Genomic DNA, 17,714 nt, shown 5'->3' with positions numbered 1-17,714 from the left:
TCCACTCAGTGTGTCTGTGGGAGCGTCTTGTTTTCCAGTCGTACTTTCTTAAGTCTCATTTAGCACCAAAGCATTTCTGAAAACGAGCATGAGCTGTGGGCCTTTCTCAAAGACCCGGTGAGGAAGTCGGATGCAACGCTGGCAGCTCCGACTAGTAATCTGAGTATCCGGACCCCTGCAGACCTCGGCAGAGCAAAGCGAACTCCTTCACAATCTCCTTAACGCGGCGCTTGTTGGTTTGTTCCCTTAGAGAGGGGAAAAAAAGAGAAAAGATTTGGCTGTTGGACAGATTTGTATTTTAAATATCATAAAGTCATGTCTTACATCCTAATTTGGCATCAGTAATGTTTCAAATGTTTTCACATTACATGCAGATACTTTTGTGTCTTTATCGTGGAATCAAACAATAAGTTTGTAACACAGCAAAACTACAGACAACACATTTAAAAAGTTATTGTTATTAACAATTATTTTTAATGTATACAAACACCAAGTCATGCTCAGGTCAAGCTCCAGAGTTAGAAAACTTGTACTCAGCAGTTTAGTAACGAATGTTATTTTATTGTCAGTCATGAAATGAATGCAGGGATTTTTTTTTCTCTGAAGTTTAGTTTTGATTGAAAAATATTATTTAAAAAAAATACAGATCCAGAAGTAACTTAATATTTTACAGCTAGAGTCCACATAAGAGTGTCTGACATGTACAGCATCCTTAATGCTGATGTTTCAGTGTTAAACGAGCTGAAACTGTTACCTGTGTCATCAGCAGACTGATCATGGAGCAGTTGTTTTTTTCCCATAACTGCTTATGTTTAAAACTTTGCTGGTGACTTTTGTGTATTTAGTTTCTGAATAATTTTACTATTTTCATCATAGCAAATGCAAAGTCTGAAAAGAATAATATACATTTTCTGTTTTTCTGAGGCAGAACCATCAGGATATAAGACTTAATACTAAAGAGGAAAAAAATCTGTTTTGTTCCATTTTGCCATCGATGAACATTACACTTAGGTCCATGATCTCTTGGACGATACAGCTTTTGCAGTTTTGCCTCTGAACACCAGCACAGTGGATTTTAAATCAAGCAATAGAGATGTGATTAAAGGGCAGACTTTCATCTTTAATTCGAGGGGTCTTATAAACGTTTTGCATTCACTCTTTATTAATTACAGCCATTTTTAGAGGCTCAAAGAGAGATTGGAAACTGACTGACAGCAGTATGATGGTCAGGTGAGGCTTGTTTCATTGTTATTTCATGACAAATGAAGCAGACAGATTATCTGAAGTTGACTTTGTATTTTATATCTTTTGACTGTAATTTTAAATATGAAGCACAAGGAGAAGTCAGTGCAAGTTGGTGAGGACACCATTAGGCTGAAAAACTTAAATAAACCTATCAGAGAGAGAACAACTTTGAGAGGTGTAAAATCTACTGTATGGTTTGTTTTTAAAAAGCAGAGGAATGCACTGGACAGCTAACCGACACCAGAAGACCACAAAGGACAAAGTGCATGATGACTAAATACTTTCATGGTTAGGAAAAACGACTCGACAGCATTCTCAATGTCTACAATCAAGACACACTTTCATGAGTGGAAATGCAGAGGATTTACAACAAGGCGCAAACCACTGGTTACATTCAAAATTTGTTAAACCCTCGAATTAAAGCTGAACCTCTGCTCTTGAGTCATATCTTGACTGATTTAGAAACCACGGTGGTGGATGACAGAGGAAAAACTACAAAACAATAAACAACTTGTCCATTAACCTAATAGGTAATACTTCTCTACCACTTGGTGCTGTACTTTACCTTAGAAGCTGCTGACTGAAGGTGTGTTTCTGCTCTGCAGTGACCTGGGCACAGGGGAACCCTGGGGTCTGCAGTGTTTCTTTGAGCCACTGAGACAGCAGGGCCGGGCAGTGCCTGCTTAGATTGAGCAGCACCTCAGAGAAGTGCTCCGTCAGACTGCTGGGAGACTCACCTCCAACCGCCTGAGAGGAAAAACGCATAATATGTTAGCATTAAAAGACAAATTCAGTGCCAGAATGAAAAAAGAAACCCATGGGTTTAACAAATTGAGGTGGACGCGCCGATACTGTCACTAGTTTACCTGCAGAACGGTCTCTGTCAGGAGCTTTCCATCCCTCTGCAACACATCACCAAATGAGGGCATGTCTTTACAGCGACTCAGGAACTCTGTCTGCCAGGAATAGGGTAGAAAAGGTTAGCTACACGAGGTGAGAAATTCAGTTCTGACAAGAAACATGATGTTATATGAAAGTCTGCACATTTTTTTTTTTGCCTCCGCTTACAAAGAACTGGCTGGCAGCTTTTACTGTGGGTGTCTCTGGAAACTTGAGTGACAGAATCCCTGCAGACAAACATGACTGATTCAGCGAGTGACTCACACAAAGGCACTTTTGCAGGAACTGTAAAAACAATGTAAAATTTTCTGTTCATGAGCATGCGTTGATACTCACCACAGTAAAACAGTGCTTTCACATCTAACTGCTCAGACAGATACAAATCAGGCTTCCTTTTAAGAATCTAACAGACGAGAAGACATGGGTGTTGTAGTCAAACAATGAATTTCTTAGACGCTCCTAAACTCGCACGGCTTCCACCAACCTGGGCGTGAAGGTCCATAAACGATTCAGCAATATCAGGATGATCTCTCGGACCTGCCAAGTAAGCACACGGTAAAAAAAAAAGCCCTGATTCAAAACAGGTGCATTTCCACGCAGCCTCTTATTACCTTGCTGAAATATAGTGAGCGTGGTGGATGTTAACACTTCAGCGAGGCTTCTGATGTGAGGGATGTGATGCTCCTCTCCAGCAAATATGTGAACCATCTTTAAAACAAACAGAAACAAAGAGACTGACATCTGAGCCTGCCAGAGTCTGTGTCAGAGTCAGAGGAGTAATACTTTAACTCTGGCCTGTGTATGTGGAGGTGTACCTGCCGAGCCAGGTCCAAAGCCGAGGCTTGTGGGAAGGCGCTATAGATCTCCCCCAGCATCTCTCCCAGCTGAGGAACCATGGGTCCAAAATCATGTAGGAGGGTTCGAACTGATTTATCAAAAACCCCACACACTGCCTGGTAGAGGGGGGCGCAGTGGGCATGTGTGAGTCATGAAACACACATGCACACGTTTATGCAAGAGGTGAAAACCCTCCTACCTCTACCACCTCCGAGTCATGGAGCCATTTGCTGAGGATGGTCTGGATCAAAGTGAAGACTTGTTGTAGCACAACGACCACCTAAGTTTACGAAAAAAAGAAAAGAATAGTTTTTAATTAAAAAATATTAGCATAAGAAGTTCTATATATAAACTTAGACACTTTGCACCCACAGGCATAGTGGGTTTTCTAACTGTTCTCTGCTAATCAAGCTGTTGTTTTTCCTCTGAACTTACTGGGTTTTGCGTGCTCTGGGGGACTGGGAGTCTGGAACTGGCTGCTCCCTCTAAGCAGTCTGCCTGCCTATTGATGTCCAGAGTGGTAAAGAGACTGGCCAGCATCCCCACAATGTGGATGATGCTCTGTTTATTAGTGGGATTCAGCTGTGGGGAGAGAGAAGGTACATGGGTCTGATATGTACAGCACAAAGCTTGAAAAGCTTAAAAAATAAAGGACAAGTAACTGTCAAGTGTCAGAGTGAAGCCGCTGCTGTTACTGTAAAAGCTGTGTTAAGTATCTGAGTGTGAAAAGATGTTTTTAACATCTTAACTGACACCCTGGATGACAAACTGCGCATCAAAATGCATTTTATCTGTACTCTAACAACTCTGGATTACTCCCTGTGCTCCATTTGCAAAGGAAGCATTGTTACTCTTTCTAAATGTGGATATGTTATATAACAAATGACTGTTTGTGCACTTTCATCATTGTTTTCACATGTTTGTCGGTGCTTTAAACTCGAGGGGGGGACGTGAGTGGAAAAACGCTGATGTCACTTTCACGCAGGATTGTGCAACAGTGCAATCAAAATCTGATGACAGCTGTGGGGTTGCCCCCATCAGTTTTAATTTAAAAAAACCCCCACTCAGACACAGAACGTCCAGTGGAAGCAGAACTGCTTCAGAAAAACAGAAAGTTCTTCTTTTTTCTCATGAAGTAAATGATGAACTAATCAAACTAATCAGACACTAATATCTCTTTTACTTCAGACCAAATTGTCACTAGCATTAAAAAAACAGCAAGGTCACCCAAACAATTCGTAGGCAGAAGCACCTCTTCTGTAATTGTTAATTCAGTATCACATTTGTATCAGTTACAATGTAAGAATTTTCCCTGTTAAAATAAAGGACCGGCAGCGAGACTTGCCAAAAAAATACAGTACTATGCTGTATATAATAGAAGCTTACCAGTATAATTATCAGTACAACTGTATGTATCTGTATCTATCATGTAATGCAGAGTTTTCACTGTTGATTAGTGTTTGCACCCCATCCTGGCATTTACATACAATGATGTGACAAAGAAGTTGTCCACAGGACTCTCTGCAGTCTTGTGGACACTGAAGCACCTTGATTCTTTCCTTTTGCAGTTAATCTGTTTTAGATTTGCTGCTGTGTTTGGGATCATTGTCCTGTTGCATGACACAGTTTGGGCCAAGCGTTAGCTATCAGGCAGATGGCCTCACATTTGTCTCTAGAATACTTTGGTATACCTACGAGTTCATGGTCGACTCCTTGACTTCTGCATGGTCCTGTAGGTGTGAAACATGCTTAAATCATCACTCCTCCACCACAGTGTTTTAGCGCTGGTATGAGGTATTTGTGCTGATATACTGTGTTTGGTTTTTGACAAACATGATGATGTGCTCTATGGCCAAACATCGGTGACTTCCAGAGGACATTGTTCTAGAATTTCATTGGTTTGTTAAATTCAGCTTTGCAAGATTTACAATTTTTTCAGATTGTGAATAATCGTTCTTACTGTTTAATGATGGACGTCAGATTGTTTGGAAATAGTCTTGATGGGCAGCTATAATTGCTTCTCTAAGATTATTGCTGACTGTTTTCGTGTTTGCCATTGTCTTAACACACACCTGAATGTTTCAGAGCAGCAAACTGCCAAACCTGCTGCTTTATAGAGATGCTCACACTTGCTGATGATCAGTTAATCACATGATGATATGATTAGCAGCACTTAGCAGTACCTGTCACTTTAATTCCTATGGTTGTATTAAGGATGGACTTAGTTTTTCACATGACTGCATACCGATATGGTTTCACTCAAATTGCACTGATGACGGTTTGTAGCTGAAACATGTGGATTTAACATTGAGAATTTATACTAATAGGTAAATGATGGTATTTTGTCTGCTATGTGTTATTAAGACTGGTCACCCTATACCAGGGGTCAGCAACCTTTAAGACCCAAAGAGCCATTTGGACCCGGGTTCAACGTAAAAGAAAACACTGGGAGCCGCAAATACGCACCTGAGCGGCACCCGCAATCACGCCTCGCCACCTTAACGTCTGTGCTATCTGTGCTGTTGTGTTGTTGTTGGTGTGTGTCGGGCTGTGAGCTGAAAAGCTACAGCCGGCTGTATGTGTACAGCAACCGTGTGTGAAACGTGGTCAATAAAGAGATGCTGAAAAGCATGTTCATGCAAACATCGTCAGGTCTGCCGTGGTATGTTTACAATGGGACTTCTGCTCCTGTACGAAGTCACTTTCATCTTTACGCAGGACTGTGAGGCGTAGGCGGTGTTTGTTTTTAACATAGTTCACGGTGGAGAATAGCTGCTGACATAATGTGGATCCGAAGATCTATAATTGGCCTACCTGGGGTTGAAAGTCTCGATAAATGCACGGCGTTTCGGCGGGTACACCGGCTTCCGCGAGTGTGATGCTTATTTTGAATGATGAAAAAATAATAAAATATAATTTTATTTTTATATTTCACTATCACAATAATCTTCCAATTTAGAACTACAAGTTGAAAAAAGAACTAACATAAATAAAATACACTTCAGCTAAATACTTCTAATATATTTTCCCAAACCATGTGGAGCCGCACTATAAGGACTAAAGAGCCGCATGCGGCTCCGGAGCCGCAGGTTGCCGACCCCTGCCCTATACAGTAAACACTGGAATAAACCATTACAGACTATTACAATACTACCCCCACCCACCCACATTTACACACACTACACGCACTAATATTCTGTAGAAAATATACAAATATTGCTGCTCTTACTTTTTCCTCAAAGGCTTCAGGATGTTCTATATTCAACTGTATTTACAAAGAATTGTAAACTACAGCATTTCCTGTATTTTTTTAACATCAATTTACTAAAGCATATAATTAACATTTATAACATTTACCTCCTGCTGGGCCAGTGTATCCAGCTGCTGGATGTGAGGCGTGATGAGTGAGTGCAGTCTCCCTAAAATCTCCTCTGATGGCAGGGCAGACAGCAGGAAACCCAAACCCTGCATCAGCCACATGCACTGGCTGCTCTGCACACACACACACACACACACACACACACACACACACACACACACACACACACACACACACACACACACACACACACACACACACACACACACACACACACAGAGAAAACACATAATAAATTCCACCCTCAGACAGGTAGGTGATATGGTCTGTGTTTCAAAGTAACTGTGACTGTTTGAGGTTAAGAACTCACCTTGTGGACTTCTTTAACCAGTACATCCTACAAAAGCACAATAAACAAATCACCGCATGGTTTAAAAACTCACGTAACCCTGATGACATGTTGCTGTGTATGCCTCCGTGTCTGACCTGTGACACCGTCAGGATGTCCTGAGCGTAGGGGCCGAGGTCATACCGGCACTCCCTGCAGATCCTCTTCAGTGTAGATACACTAGACACAGACAGCTCTGGCTTTGCAAGGCCCTGAAGCACCATAGGCAATATGCCACCCAGCATCACCGGGTGGTCAGCCAGCCACTCAGCAAGTGAGCCTGTTCGACGAGGGATGTTAAATTTCCGTTCGAGCATAAACCCAAATCAAAATCACAAATCTACGATTGTAAAAGAGAGCCGAGCAATCAAAGATCTGTTACCACAGACCAAACAAGAAAAAGAGAAAATAAGAATTTTCTTTTAAAATAGGCATAACTTGTTACTATGAACAAGGACAATATCATGCAAGTGTCTGAACATACACTGTACCTATTGTGTACATCACAGTGTCGGCTAGCAAAATGTTGCTGATGTTGATTCTGGGGATCAGACCAATAAGACCGGGAATAACATCAGAGTAGTTCACGTCTATGGTCTCAGCTATGGACTGGAAGCCAAACAACAGCGCCTCAGTGTCCTGAAGATGGAAATAAACAAAGTCTGGTGTTAGAGACGACATGAAGCATTCCAAATTGCATAAATATAGAAATAGCTTAGCAGCTCAGATTCTTTTATTTTATTTGTATAATTAAACTTTCTTGCTGTTTTTATAATAGTTTTTTTTAATGATCATTTATTGTATTCATCTATTTTATAGATTTTTCTGTTTGGCATCTGTTGTGGACAGTAAAGGACGTCTCTGTACCGTGCATATGACAATAAAACTTGTAATTTGAAAAAAAAAAAAGAGACACACAGCAATCAAAATAAAAAAAGAATGAAAGTAAAGTAAGAATTTACTTCAACAACTGGTAAAACATGATCCTTGTAAAAGCTCTTAAACACAACTAAGCTGAGATGATAGAAACAAACAGTCTGTTACACACACAGTCAGATAACAAGCCACGCATTCAGGAGCTGTAATATGTTTAATAGATCTGTTAAAACAAGTTATGTAAAAGCAGCTATTGACTATAAGGCTCAAAAGATGAGATTATTTTGAATGGTCTGACTCACAGCAGTTGTAAAGGTGCAGACTTATTCCTCCAATTCATAAGTACAACTGAATAATTAAAACAATAACAATATCCCTAATACTCAGTGAAACATGCTATTTACTTCAGTTCTCTATTCCTCATGCTTAATGAAGTAGTGTCCAAACAACAGTCGGAGGTTCTGAAACGGGACTTTACTGGATTATTAAATACTGTAAACTCTCTGAATGCAGCTGTATTCATCAGTGGGCCTGTACCGCCCGTCAGAGGAGGAGACGAGAGATTCAGCAGGTTGCTTGCACTGAATAAATGGCTTATATCAGCATGTACTGACCACTCAGTGCATTTTATCAACAACTTTAATATTTTTTGGGAACACAGGCATTTGTTTAAAGCAAATGGATTTAATTTTAACAAGTCAGGGGTGAAACTGTTCACCTCCAACCTGTTTTATTCCATACGTCATCCATCTGTGCTTGGTGCCAAGGCTGAGATAAACGAGGAGTTATCTCATAAAGAGGAACAAACAGTACTCCAAGAACAGACAAAGCCCAGCAGAAACCTTGAGGAGGAGCTCCATCTGCCCCCACCCGGGAAGAGCCTCAGAAAGGAGAGACATCTGAGGCAAGAAGAGGGGTCCCTATTTGCCTCCAACTCTCTCAACAACACCAACGACTAGGACCAGGGACCACGATCATCCCCAGTCCCCCAAACCCCTGACAGGCCATCACCCCCCTCCCCCTCCCTTTCTCCCTCCTCCCCACACCTGAAATTCACTGAGGATGATGGAGCGGGTCAATGCTGGGCTCTGATCTACCCCCCGGCCCAATCCCTTTTTGTCCCCCATAAACCCCCCACCAGAGCAGCCAAAGGTTCGCCATCGAGCCCCGCCCTCAACAGAGCAATCGAAGTCACATTGCCCAGCCTCGCCCCCCTTAGTTCCTCCTTACCACCTTCATGCTCTGTCTCCGCAGTCTGATGTGTAATGTGTGGAGGGTCCAGGCTGTGAGGATTATGGCAGTGGTGACTTTTCCCAGGAGAAGCTAGGACCCTGTTTACTAGAAGGTTTTAAAATTTCTGTACTTTTAGGTGACAGAAGGAGACGTGTGGCCTGGTCAAAACACAGAGAGCTGCACTCTAAAAGATCTTTAAATGTAGTAAACATACCTTGTGTGCCACAGACTGCTCCCAAACACGAGGGGGCAAATAATACCTCTAAAACACTTAAGTTGGCTTTATTAAACGTTAGATCTTTAGCTGGGAAAACATTTTTATTTAATGATTTAATCACTGAGCACAGCCTTGATTTTATGTTTTTAACTGAAACTTGGTTGGACCAAAGTAACAGTGGAGCTGTTCTCATCGAGACGACCCCTCCTAACTACAGTTTTATCAGTGAGGCCAGGGTGAGCAGGAGAGGAGGAGGGGTTGCTGTCTTATTTAATGAATCATTTCAGTGTAAGCAGCTATCTGCCTGGAAGTTTTCAGTCTTTTGAATATGTGGCTTTACAGCTAAAGGCTCCATCCAAAGTTGTGTTTCTTAATGTTTACAGGCCTCCCAAATACTGCACAGACTTTTTTAATGATCTCAGTGAACTGCTGTCTGTGATCTGTGTTGATTTCGACTGTGTAATTATTGTTGGGGATTTTAACATCCATGTGGACAACCCTCAGGACAAAGGGACTAAAGACCTGAGTAACACTCTGGGCAACTTTGGGCTGACTCAGCATGTAACAGAGGCCACACATAATAGAGGACACACTCTTGACCTACTGATCTCCAAGGGCCTGAGCATTTCAAAGGTTACTGTGTCTGATGTGGGCCTGTCTGATCATTACTGTGTTTTCTTTGAAAGTAAAATCTCAGCCCACACAAATATATCAACAGCAGTGATCACAAAACGGTGTATAACTGAACACAGTAGTGAGATCTTTAACCAGGTCTTCCCATTAACACCTGACCTGTCCAGAGGTTCAGTCAATGAGCTCGTCACTAGCTTCAATGCTAAAATGTTAAATGGTAATGGACACTATTGCTCCCATTAAGGTGAAGGTTATCTCTGGAAGGAAAAAGTCTCCATGGAGAAACTCCACACTGGTGAAAAATGAAAAAAGAGAGTGTAGGAAAGCTGAGCGCAGATGGAGAAAAACAAACCTCCAGGTTCATTATGACATCTATAAAGAGAAACTTCACAATTATAATTTACAACTGAGGAGTGCAAGGAGGTCCTACTTCTCTGACATCATCACTAAAAACAGTCATAATGCTCGGGTCTTATTTGCTACAGATGCCAGGCTAACAAACCCTCCTGTGTCAGTGGCAGCTGAACTTCATTCGACCATGGCCTGCAATGACTTTGCCAAATTCTTCACAGAAAAAATCCAAAAGATTAGACAAGCAATTGGTACATCAACAGCAGATTCAGGACATGTACTGTGTCCACCAAAAAACTGTTTAAACACCATCAAACAGTTTCACCCTATTAACAACAAAGACCTGGAGGACATCTTAGGTCAATTGAACTCCTCCTCTTGCTGTTTAGATGTCCTGCCAACAAGTTTTTTCAAAAAGGTCTCAAAGACTTTGGAGTCAGACCTGTTACAGATCATAAACCTTTCTTTAATATCAGGTGTGTTTCCAGAATCACTAAAAACTGCTGTAATAAAACCTATACTGAAAAAGGACAATCTTGACAAGACACAAATGAATAACTACAGGCCGATCTCAAATCTCCCATTTTTAAGTAAGATCATTGAAAAAGCAGTTTCTCAACAGCTCAATTACTTCTTAACACAGAATAACTGCTATGATGCCTTCCAGTCAGGTTTTAGACAGAACCACAGCACTGAAACCGCTCTGACCAAAGTGTTTAATGACATATGTCTGAATACAGACAGTGGAAAAATGTCAGTCTTAGTTTTACTGGATCTCAGTGCAGCATTTGATACAGTTGACCACAACATATTACTCAAACGACTGGAGAACTGGGCAGGTCTTTCAGGAACTGTACTAAACTGGTTCAAAACATACTTAGAAAACAGGAAATACTTTGTATCAATAGGTAACTTCACATCTGAGCAGACAAGTATCACATGTGGAGTTCCCCAAGGTTCCATCTTGGGACCCCTTCTGTTTAACATGTCTCTGATGTCTCAACAGGACCTGGAAAAACTAGTCCATGCATTCATCTTTAGCAGGCTTGATTACTGTAACAGCATCTTTACAGGTCTACCTAAAAAATCAGTCAGACAACTACAGCTCATTCAGAACTCTGCTGCTCGAGTCCTCACTAAGACCAAAAAAGTGGACCACATCAGTCCAGCTCTGAGGTCTTTACACTGGCTGCCTGTCCGTCAGAGGATAGACTTTAAAGTTCTGATGCTGGTCTATAAAGCTCTGAATGGTTTAGGACCAAAATACATCAGTGACCTCCTGACCCAGTATGAACCTTCCAGATCCCTCAGGTCATCTGGATCCGGTTTTTTATCAGTTCCCAGAGTCAGAACCAGACACGGAGAAGCTGCATTCAGCTTTTATGCTCCTTATATCTGGAACAAACTCCCAGAAAGCCTCAGATCAGCTGGAACACTCAGTTTATTTAAATCCAGGTTGAAGACTCACCTGTTCTCAGCTGCTTTTGAATAAAGCACCAAATCCACACTTTAAGCTTAAATATCAAAACTTACATTTTAACTACTGATTTTATCTACTGTTCTGATTTTATCTACTGTTTTGATTTTTCATTTTATATACTGTTTTGTTTGTTTGTTTGTTTGTTTGTTTGTGTTTGTTTGCTTGTTTGCTTGTCTTAATCAATTTCAAATCATGCTTTTTATTTGTTTTTAATGTCTCTGTAAAGCACTTTGAATCACCTTGTTGTTGAATTGTGCTATATAAATAAACTTGCCTTGCCTTGCCTAGGAGTGGATCATGGTGAATTGTGCTATAGTTAGCTCTGAATACTGCTTTGAAGTGCTTGAACACTCAAGATAACAAGTGTGGGCTCTAGGAGAGAGCAAGGAGGCTGTCCTTTCTTCTGCAATGCAATGCAACATTAACGATGCTACCTTACAGTATTATTTTCTCTTTCAGTGTCAGTCACTTTCTCTAAAAGTGGCTCAGCTGAGCACAAATCTTTTGTTCGGCCAAAGGGAAAGACTAATATCTGCACCTGATGGACACCTGGAAGATCTTATTTTTGTTCTAAGAAGCAAGCACCAAGAATGGGTCACTAAAGAGGCCAGCACCATCTCATCACAGTTTTATAGAAGGACAGACTGAAACAACCAAATCTATTTGTGAACTAATTTACAATTTAGTTAACACACATATGCAATAACTGCAGGTTCATTACTACAGGAGTGGTGAAACAACTTTTACAGTCTTATCAGTCATCAAAGATTAATTAGCATTTTTAGCTTAGTTCATATATATCTATATCTATCTATATATATCTATATATCTATATATCTATATATATATATATATATCTATATATATATATATATATATATATATATATATATATATATATATATATATATATATAGATATAGATATATATATACAGGACCCTAAGAGCCTTCATCAGGAAGGAACTCAATGGGGATGTGGCGTACAACACTAGAGGCCAACTTCAAGCCCATAGCACAAGTCACCATCAAGTGCGGGATCCACCAAGGAGATGCTCTGTCCCCACTGCTGTTCTGCATAGGCCTGAACCCCCTCAGTGAGATCATTGACAAGACAGGCTACGGATACCGACTATGAAACGGAGCAGTTGTCAGCCACCTCCTGTACATGGATGACATCATGCTGTATGCCAAGAGTGAACGAGACATCGATTCACTGATCCACATTACCAGGATATACAGCAATGATATCGGAATGTCATTCGGACTGGAGAAGTGTAGTCGGATGGTAACAAAGAGAGGGAAGGTAGTCAGAACTGAGGGGATTGAACTACCAGAAGGCAACATTGCAGACATAGAGGACAGCTACAAGTACCTGGGGATCCCACAGGCAAATGGGAACCATGAAGAGGCCGCTAGGAAAGCTGCAACCACCAAGTACCTGCAGAGGGTCAGGCAAGTCCTGAGAAGTCAGCTGAACGGTAAGAACAAAATCCGGGCTATCAACACCTACACCCTGCCCGTTATCAGGTACCCAGCTGGTATAATAAGTTGGCCAAAGGAGGAGATAGAAGCCAATGACATCAAGACAAGGAAGCTCCTTACCATGCATGGAGGGTTTCACCCCAAGTCCAGCACCCTGAAGCTGTTTACTAAGCGGAAGGAAGGAGGCCGGGGACTGGTGAGTGTCAGCACCACAGTCCAGGATAAGACAACGAACATCCACAAATACATCAGTAAGATGGCCCCAACTGACCGCGTGCTCAGTGAATACCTCAGGCAGCAGAAATCCAAGAATGAGGAGGAAGAGGAGGCGGCATCATGGAAGGACAGGCCCCTGCACGGTATGTACCACCGGCAGATAGAGGAGGTGGCTGATATCCAGAAATCCTACAAGTGGCTGGACAAAGTCGGACTGAAAGACTGCACAGAGGCACTAATCATGGCAGCGCAGGAACAAGCACTGAGCACAAGATCCATAGAGGCTGGGGTCTATCACACCACGCAAGACCCCAGGTGCAGGCTGTGTAAAGATGCCCCTGAGACAATCCAGCACATAACAGCAGGGTGCAAGATGCTAGCAGGGAAGGCAGACATGGAACGCCATAACCAAGTGGCCGGCATAGTGTACAGGAACATCTGTGCCGAGTATAACCTGGAAGTCCCGAGGTCAAAATGGGAGACGCCCCCAAGGGTGGTGGAGAATGACCGGGCTAAGATCCTGTGGGACTTCCAGAAACAGACGGACAAAATGGTGGTGGCTAACCAACCGGACATAGTGGTGGTAGACAAACAGAAGAAGACGGCCGTAGTGATCGATGTAGCGGTTCCCAATGACAGCAACATCAGGAAGAAGGAACACGAGAAGCTCGAGAAATACCAAGGGCTCAGAGAAGAGCTCGAGAAAATGTGGAGGGTGAAGGTAATGGTGGTCCCAGTGGTAATCGGAGCACTAGGTGCGGTGACTCCCAAACTAGGCAAGTGGCTCCAGCAGATCCCGGGAACAACATCGGAGATCTCTGTCCAGAAGAGCGCAGTCCTAGGAACAGCTAAGATACTGCGCAGGACCCTCAAGCTCCCAGGCCTCTGGTAGAGGACCCGAGCTTGAAGGATAGACCGCCCGCAGGGGCAAGCGAGGAATTTATATATATATAATATATATATAATCTTATGAGTAGGGTGAGAAGCCGGAAAAACAGAAGCAGCTGTTTAGCTGAGCTGATTTGATCAGTTCTCCTGCACAGCTCTGGGACCAGCTGGTTAATTACTGCTCTGTAATTTCCAGTAGCTTTCCTGACTTACATAAATGAGTAACTCATTTATGTAATTAAAGAATTTATGCTTTTATTATTTATGCGTTGTTTTTATTAAGTAGATGTTCATTGCACTGTGAAAATAATAGTTTACTCTTTTTTTGAGTGACTTCAATTACTTTGCCTCTTGTTTGGGTGGTTAATGTCTTACACCTGGACTACTTTAAAGCCATGACAAAGTCATTCGTGTTCAAAAACCGATGGGTTGCATGCAACAGGAAAAAGACTCTCCCAAAAAGTCTGCAAACTTTCAGAATAAGAAGCTTTTAGATTTTGAATGTAACTAAACAAATGTCTGCACACATGGTTTTATATAATAACAAGTGGAACTAAGCGATGCTTTGTGACCTGTTTTCTCCCACTCGGTCCTTGTATACAAGATAGATCAAAATCTAGGGAAAAATACAAAAACCTCAAACTGCTGCCTCCACTTGTGTAAATTAAATTTTCAGATGAGCAGTCTCAGCTGTTTTAGAAGTAGAAAAATAAAGTAGGAATATTTGAACTGTATTTTTGCCTTTATTTATTATACGCATGTATTATATGTATGTATGTGACGATTTTAGAGGAATGCAACCTCTTTGCCATTTATCTCAATGGCTTTCTGAAGCACCTGAATCACTTGAGTAATGCTTACTTACTTTTTTAAGGTTGTGTGGTTTTTACAAGTAAATCAAATGCTCATTCTATGAAATTCAGTTAATACATTTTCATTTTAAGCAGCTGAATAGGAGTTATTCAGGGCATTACCTGCCATACTGCTGACTGCTGGGGGTCCATCAGTAGTCTGCCAAGCCTCTCATAGAGGTTACTGAGCAGCTCTGCCCCCAACATTTCATACACGTACATCAAAGTGTCCGAGATGTCGACCCTACAAAGTCAGGAAAACATATTTGTAAAGTTGGTCTTGGACGCTGAAGAAAGATTATCAGTGCAGATTATTAAAGTCAGCCTCCAAATATCAATCAAACAGAAAAAATATTAAAACCAGACCCACCTGTAAATACGAAACTGCTCTTTGTCATCAGAGGACCAGGAGGCGTACTCTTCCTGGGAGGGATAGTGGGATTTATGAAGCAGCACGTCCACCAGTTGGAAGTAAACTGGCCTGTAAACCTGCAGGTAAACAGACTGCTTCTCCTCCTCAAATGACAAAATGTCATCCTAAAAATGATAACAAACTGATTTTGTAAAAAGGAAGTATAAATCTTTTGTCCTAATGGACAACACGTTAATACCTCACTCTCCATACCTGCAGAGTGTACCAGAAGGTAAGAGTAAGAGAACTTGTGGTCTCATTAACTGGGTAGTGTCCAGGGATGTCCGTGCAGAAGAGAATCATGTTAACCAGAGCTAGGTATTCTTGCCAGTGGTCCACCTGTTCCAACAGAACTCTGTCACAGGGAAAGAAATGTAAGAAATAAAAGAACATTTCAGACATAAAAGACAAATGGTGGAGCCCAGGTACAGGGTAGAGTGTGTGTGTGTAGTTGTGTGCTACTCTGTGTACCTGGAGTGTGTTTCCCCTAAAGCAACTGCAATTCGACAGATACCATGTGAGGTTTCCATGTCCCCATCCTGAGCTGCTGTCTTCAGTTGGTCATAGAGGCCCAGCACCAGAGGCATCAGGCTCAGTAGAGCATTAATGTACCTGCACACAAATGTTTGGAGTCATCCACCCATATACTGCATGTCACTCATCATCACCTAATCATCCAGCTGTGCTTCTCACCTTTGGCAGTCGGGCTGTGAGATGGCGTTAACTATCGTCTCCACAGCTGCGTCAAACAGCTCAGAGTCGGACAACGCAGTGAAGCAGTCCTGGAGCAGTTCCTGGATTTCCCCCAAAGGCACATCTAGCGCCACCCAGCTAGACAGGCATTTGAGCACCTTCTCCTTCACCTGACTCGATGAGTCCTGGCTCTGCATGAGCTGTCGCAGCAGAGGACACACCACTGCCCACTCTCCGGCAAGAGCCTCCCTCAGCTGGCCTCGCCGAGCTTGAGCCAGGCGGCTGCTCTGGAACTCCTCTGGAAGCACGGTGAGAAGCTCTAGCAGAGTGAGACAATGTGTGTGGGGGTCCTGAGAGGCCTTTGCTCCAGAGCCATCTTCAGGATCAGGTTTGTGCGGTTGGAAAGCCCTCACCATGTCCGCCACCGGCTGAGACCAGGCCTGGGGAATTACGTTAAGAGCCAAAGAGGCCAGTGCTACACACAAACGAGTCAGCACCATTTTAGGCCCAGAAGAGAACTGCAAGATATGGCTGAGCAGTTGCGTCCTCAGGCTCTCGTGCTGGTCTGCAGCGAGGTCACTCCAGTGACGGGAGATCTTGGTGTGCAGGGTGCTGGCACCGAAGAACTGAACCTCTGGGATCTGCAAAGCGACACATTCACACACGGCTGCTCTTAGTTTCACATTCAACCAGTCTGTATTAAGTTGTGGTGCCTAATGTTTGTTACAGAAAAGTGAAGTGTGGGGGTAAAGAGGGAAAAAACTACAGACCTTGTCAGGGCTGAGCAGGGCCCAGCAGAAGTGCCAAGCCTGTGCAGAGGCCTGGGCCTGGGTCAGCCACTTCTGGGCTACATTCTTATGCTCCATGTCTGGATCAAAGTACAGCTGGTAGAGAGCCTGGATGGAGAAACACATACCAGTGCAGAGAACAAAGTAAGCGATGTAAGAAGTCAAAGGGATATGCCGAGAATATTTTAGCACGTAAAACTGGCTTTAAATTTGCAGGGCAACATGTACAACAACCACTAATAATCATTAATAATGCTGGATGGCCAATTGTTTGAATTTACTGAAAAATGTGTTGTCACAGCAACTAATCCAAAGCACATGTGTTAGTTATTATTAGTACAGCAGGTGCTTCTAACTGGCATCATATTACAAATGCTACACTTTGCCCAGTCTCTCTACGATGAGCAAACTACAGTTATTTACATGATAAAAAAAATCGTTTCACTAATTTGGTATGAAATCATATTTATATCAGCAGAATGTGCTGCAGTTCTTTTTCTTCCTGGGAAAACATACTGCTGTTTCAATTCCATAATTCAAAATTCCCAGTTAAATGCACGAGTTTTGACTAATATCCTAACTTACCGACTCCACATTCTCCACCGTTAACTCCAGCTCCACCGCGGTGCCTCCTGGGTTGCCTGGAGGCTCCATCTGGCACAGGGTGAAGGTTTCTTTTACTGTTGCGTCTGGATATCCTTTACAACTCAAAGCCTGATTTTTTAAGTAAAAAAATTAAAGGAGAATTCGGCGTCTTCTAAAGTGTGTCAAGAGAACGCTGAGAGAGGACGCAGCGGGTCATTCAGCTGTCCGTGCGGCACACAGGTGGGCAGTGCGCTCAGCCGTGACGACACGCTGACCTCGGTGGGAACTGAGAGGTGGTTGGCTCACAGCAAGACACTG

The 17,714-nt window shown here is 42.5% G+C and overlaps 1 protein-coding gene across 1 annotated transcript; it reads right to left on the bottom strand.

The window, feature by feature from the left end:
• Positions 1-89: 89 nt before the first annotated feature.
• Positions 90-17,465, bottom strand: LOC134617478 (importin-13-like). Its single transcript, XM_063462728.1, has 21 exons — positions 17,397-17,465; positions 16,794-16,919; positions 16,024-16,664; positions 15,802-15,942; positions 15,544-15,685; positions 15,289-15,455; positions 15,042-15,162; positions 7,181-7,328; positions 6,788-6,969; positions 6,672-6,698; positions 6,340-6,474; positions 3,418-3,564; positions 3,182-3,262; positions 2,961-3,098; positions 2,757-2,853; positions 2,630-2,682; positions 2,482-2,548; positions 2,314-2,372; positions 2,112-2,201; positions 1,811-1,992; positions 90-245 (listed from the first exon to the last, which is right to left on the bottom strand). The coding sequence occupies exons 1-21, from the start codon at positions 17,463-17,465 to the stop codon at positions 152-154; spliced, it is 2,907 nt and encodes a 968-aa protein (XP_063318798.1). The 3' UTR covers positions 90-151.
• Between the last annotated feature and the right edge of the window lie 249 nt (positions 17,466-17,714).

This window comes from Pelmatolapia mariae, linkage group LG18 (genome assembly GCF_036321145.2).
Source record: "Pelmatolapia mariae isolate MD_Pm_ZW linkage group LG18, Pm_UMD_F_2, whole genome shotgun sequence".
Classification (NCBI taxonomy): domain Eukaryota; kingdom Metazoa; phylum Chordata; class Actinopteri; order Cichliformes; family Cichlidae; genus Pelmatolapia; species Pelmatolapia mariae.
Note: the sequence above shows the minus strand (reverse complement) of the source record. Positions and strands in the feature narration are given on the sequence as shown.

What these genes read in the sequence shown, in the direction of transcription:
- LOC134617478 (XM_063462728.1), bottom strand. Translation starts at nt 17,465, where the DNA reads ATGGAGCCTCCAGGCAACCCAGGAGGCACCGCGGTGGAGCTGGAGTTA. An exon ending in ACATCCTGACGGTGTCACAG is followed by an intron (nt 6,699 to 6,787) that starts GTCAGACACGGA and finishes GTGCTTTTGTAG; the next exon opens with GATGTACTGGTTAAAGAAGT. An exon ending in TTATGGACCTTCACGCCCAG is followed by an intron (nt 2,549 to 2,629) that starts GTTGGTGGAAGC and finishes CTCGTCTGTTAG; the next exon opens with ATTCTTAAAAGGAAGCCTGA.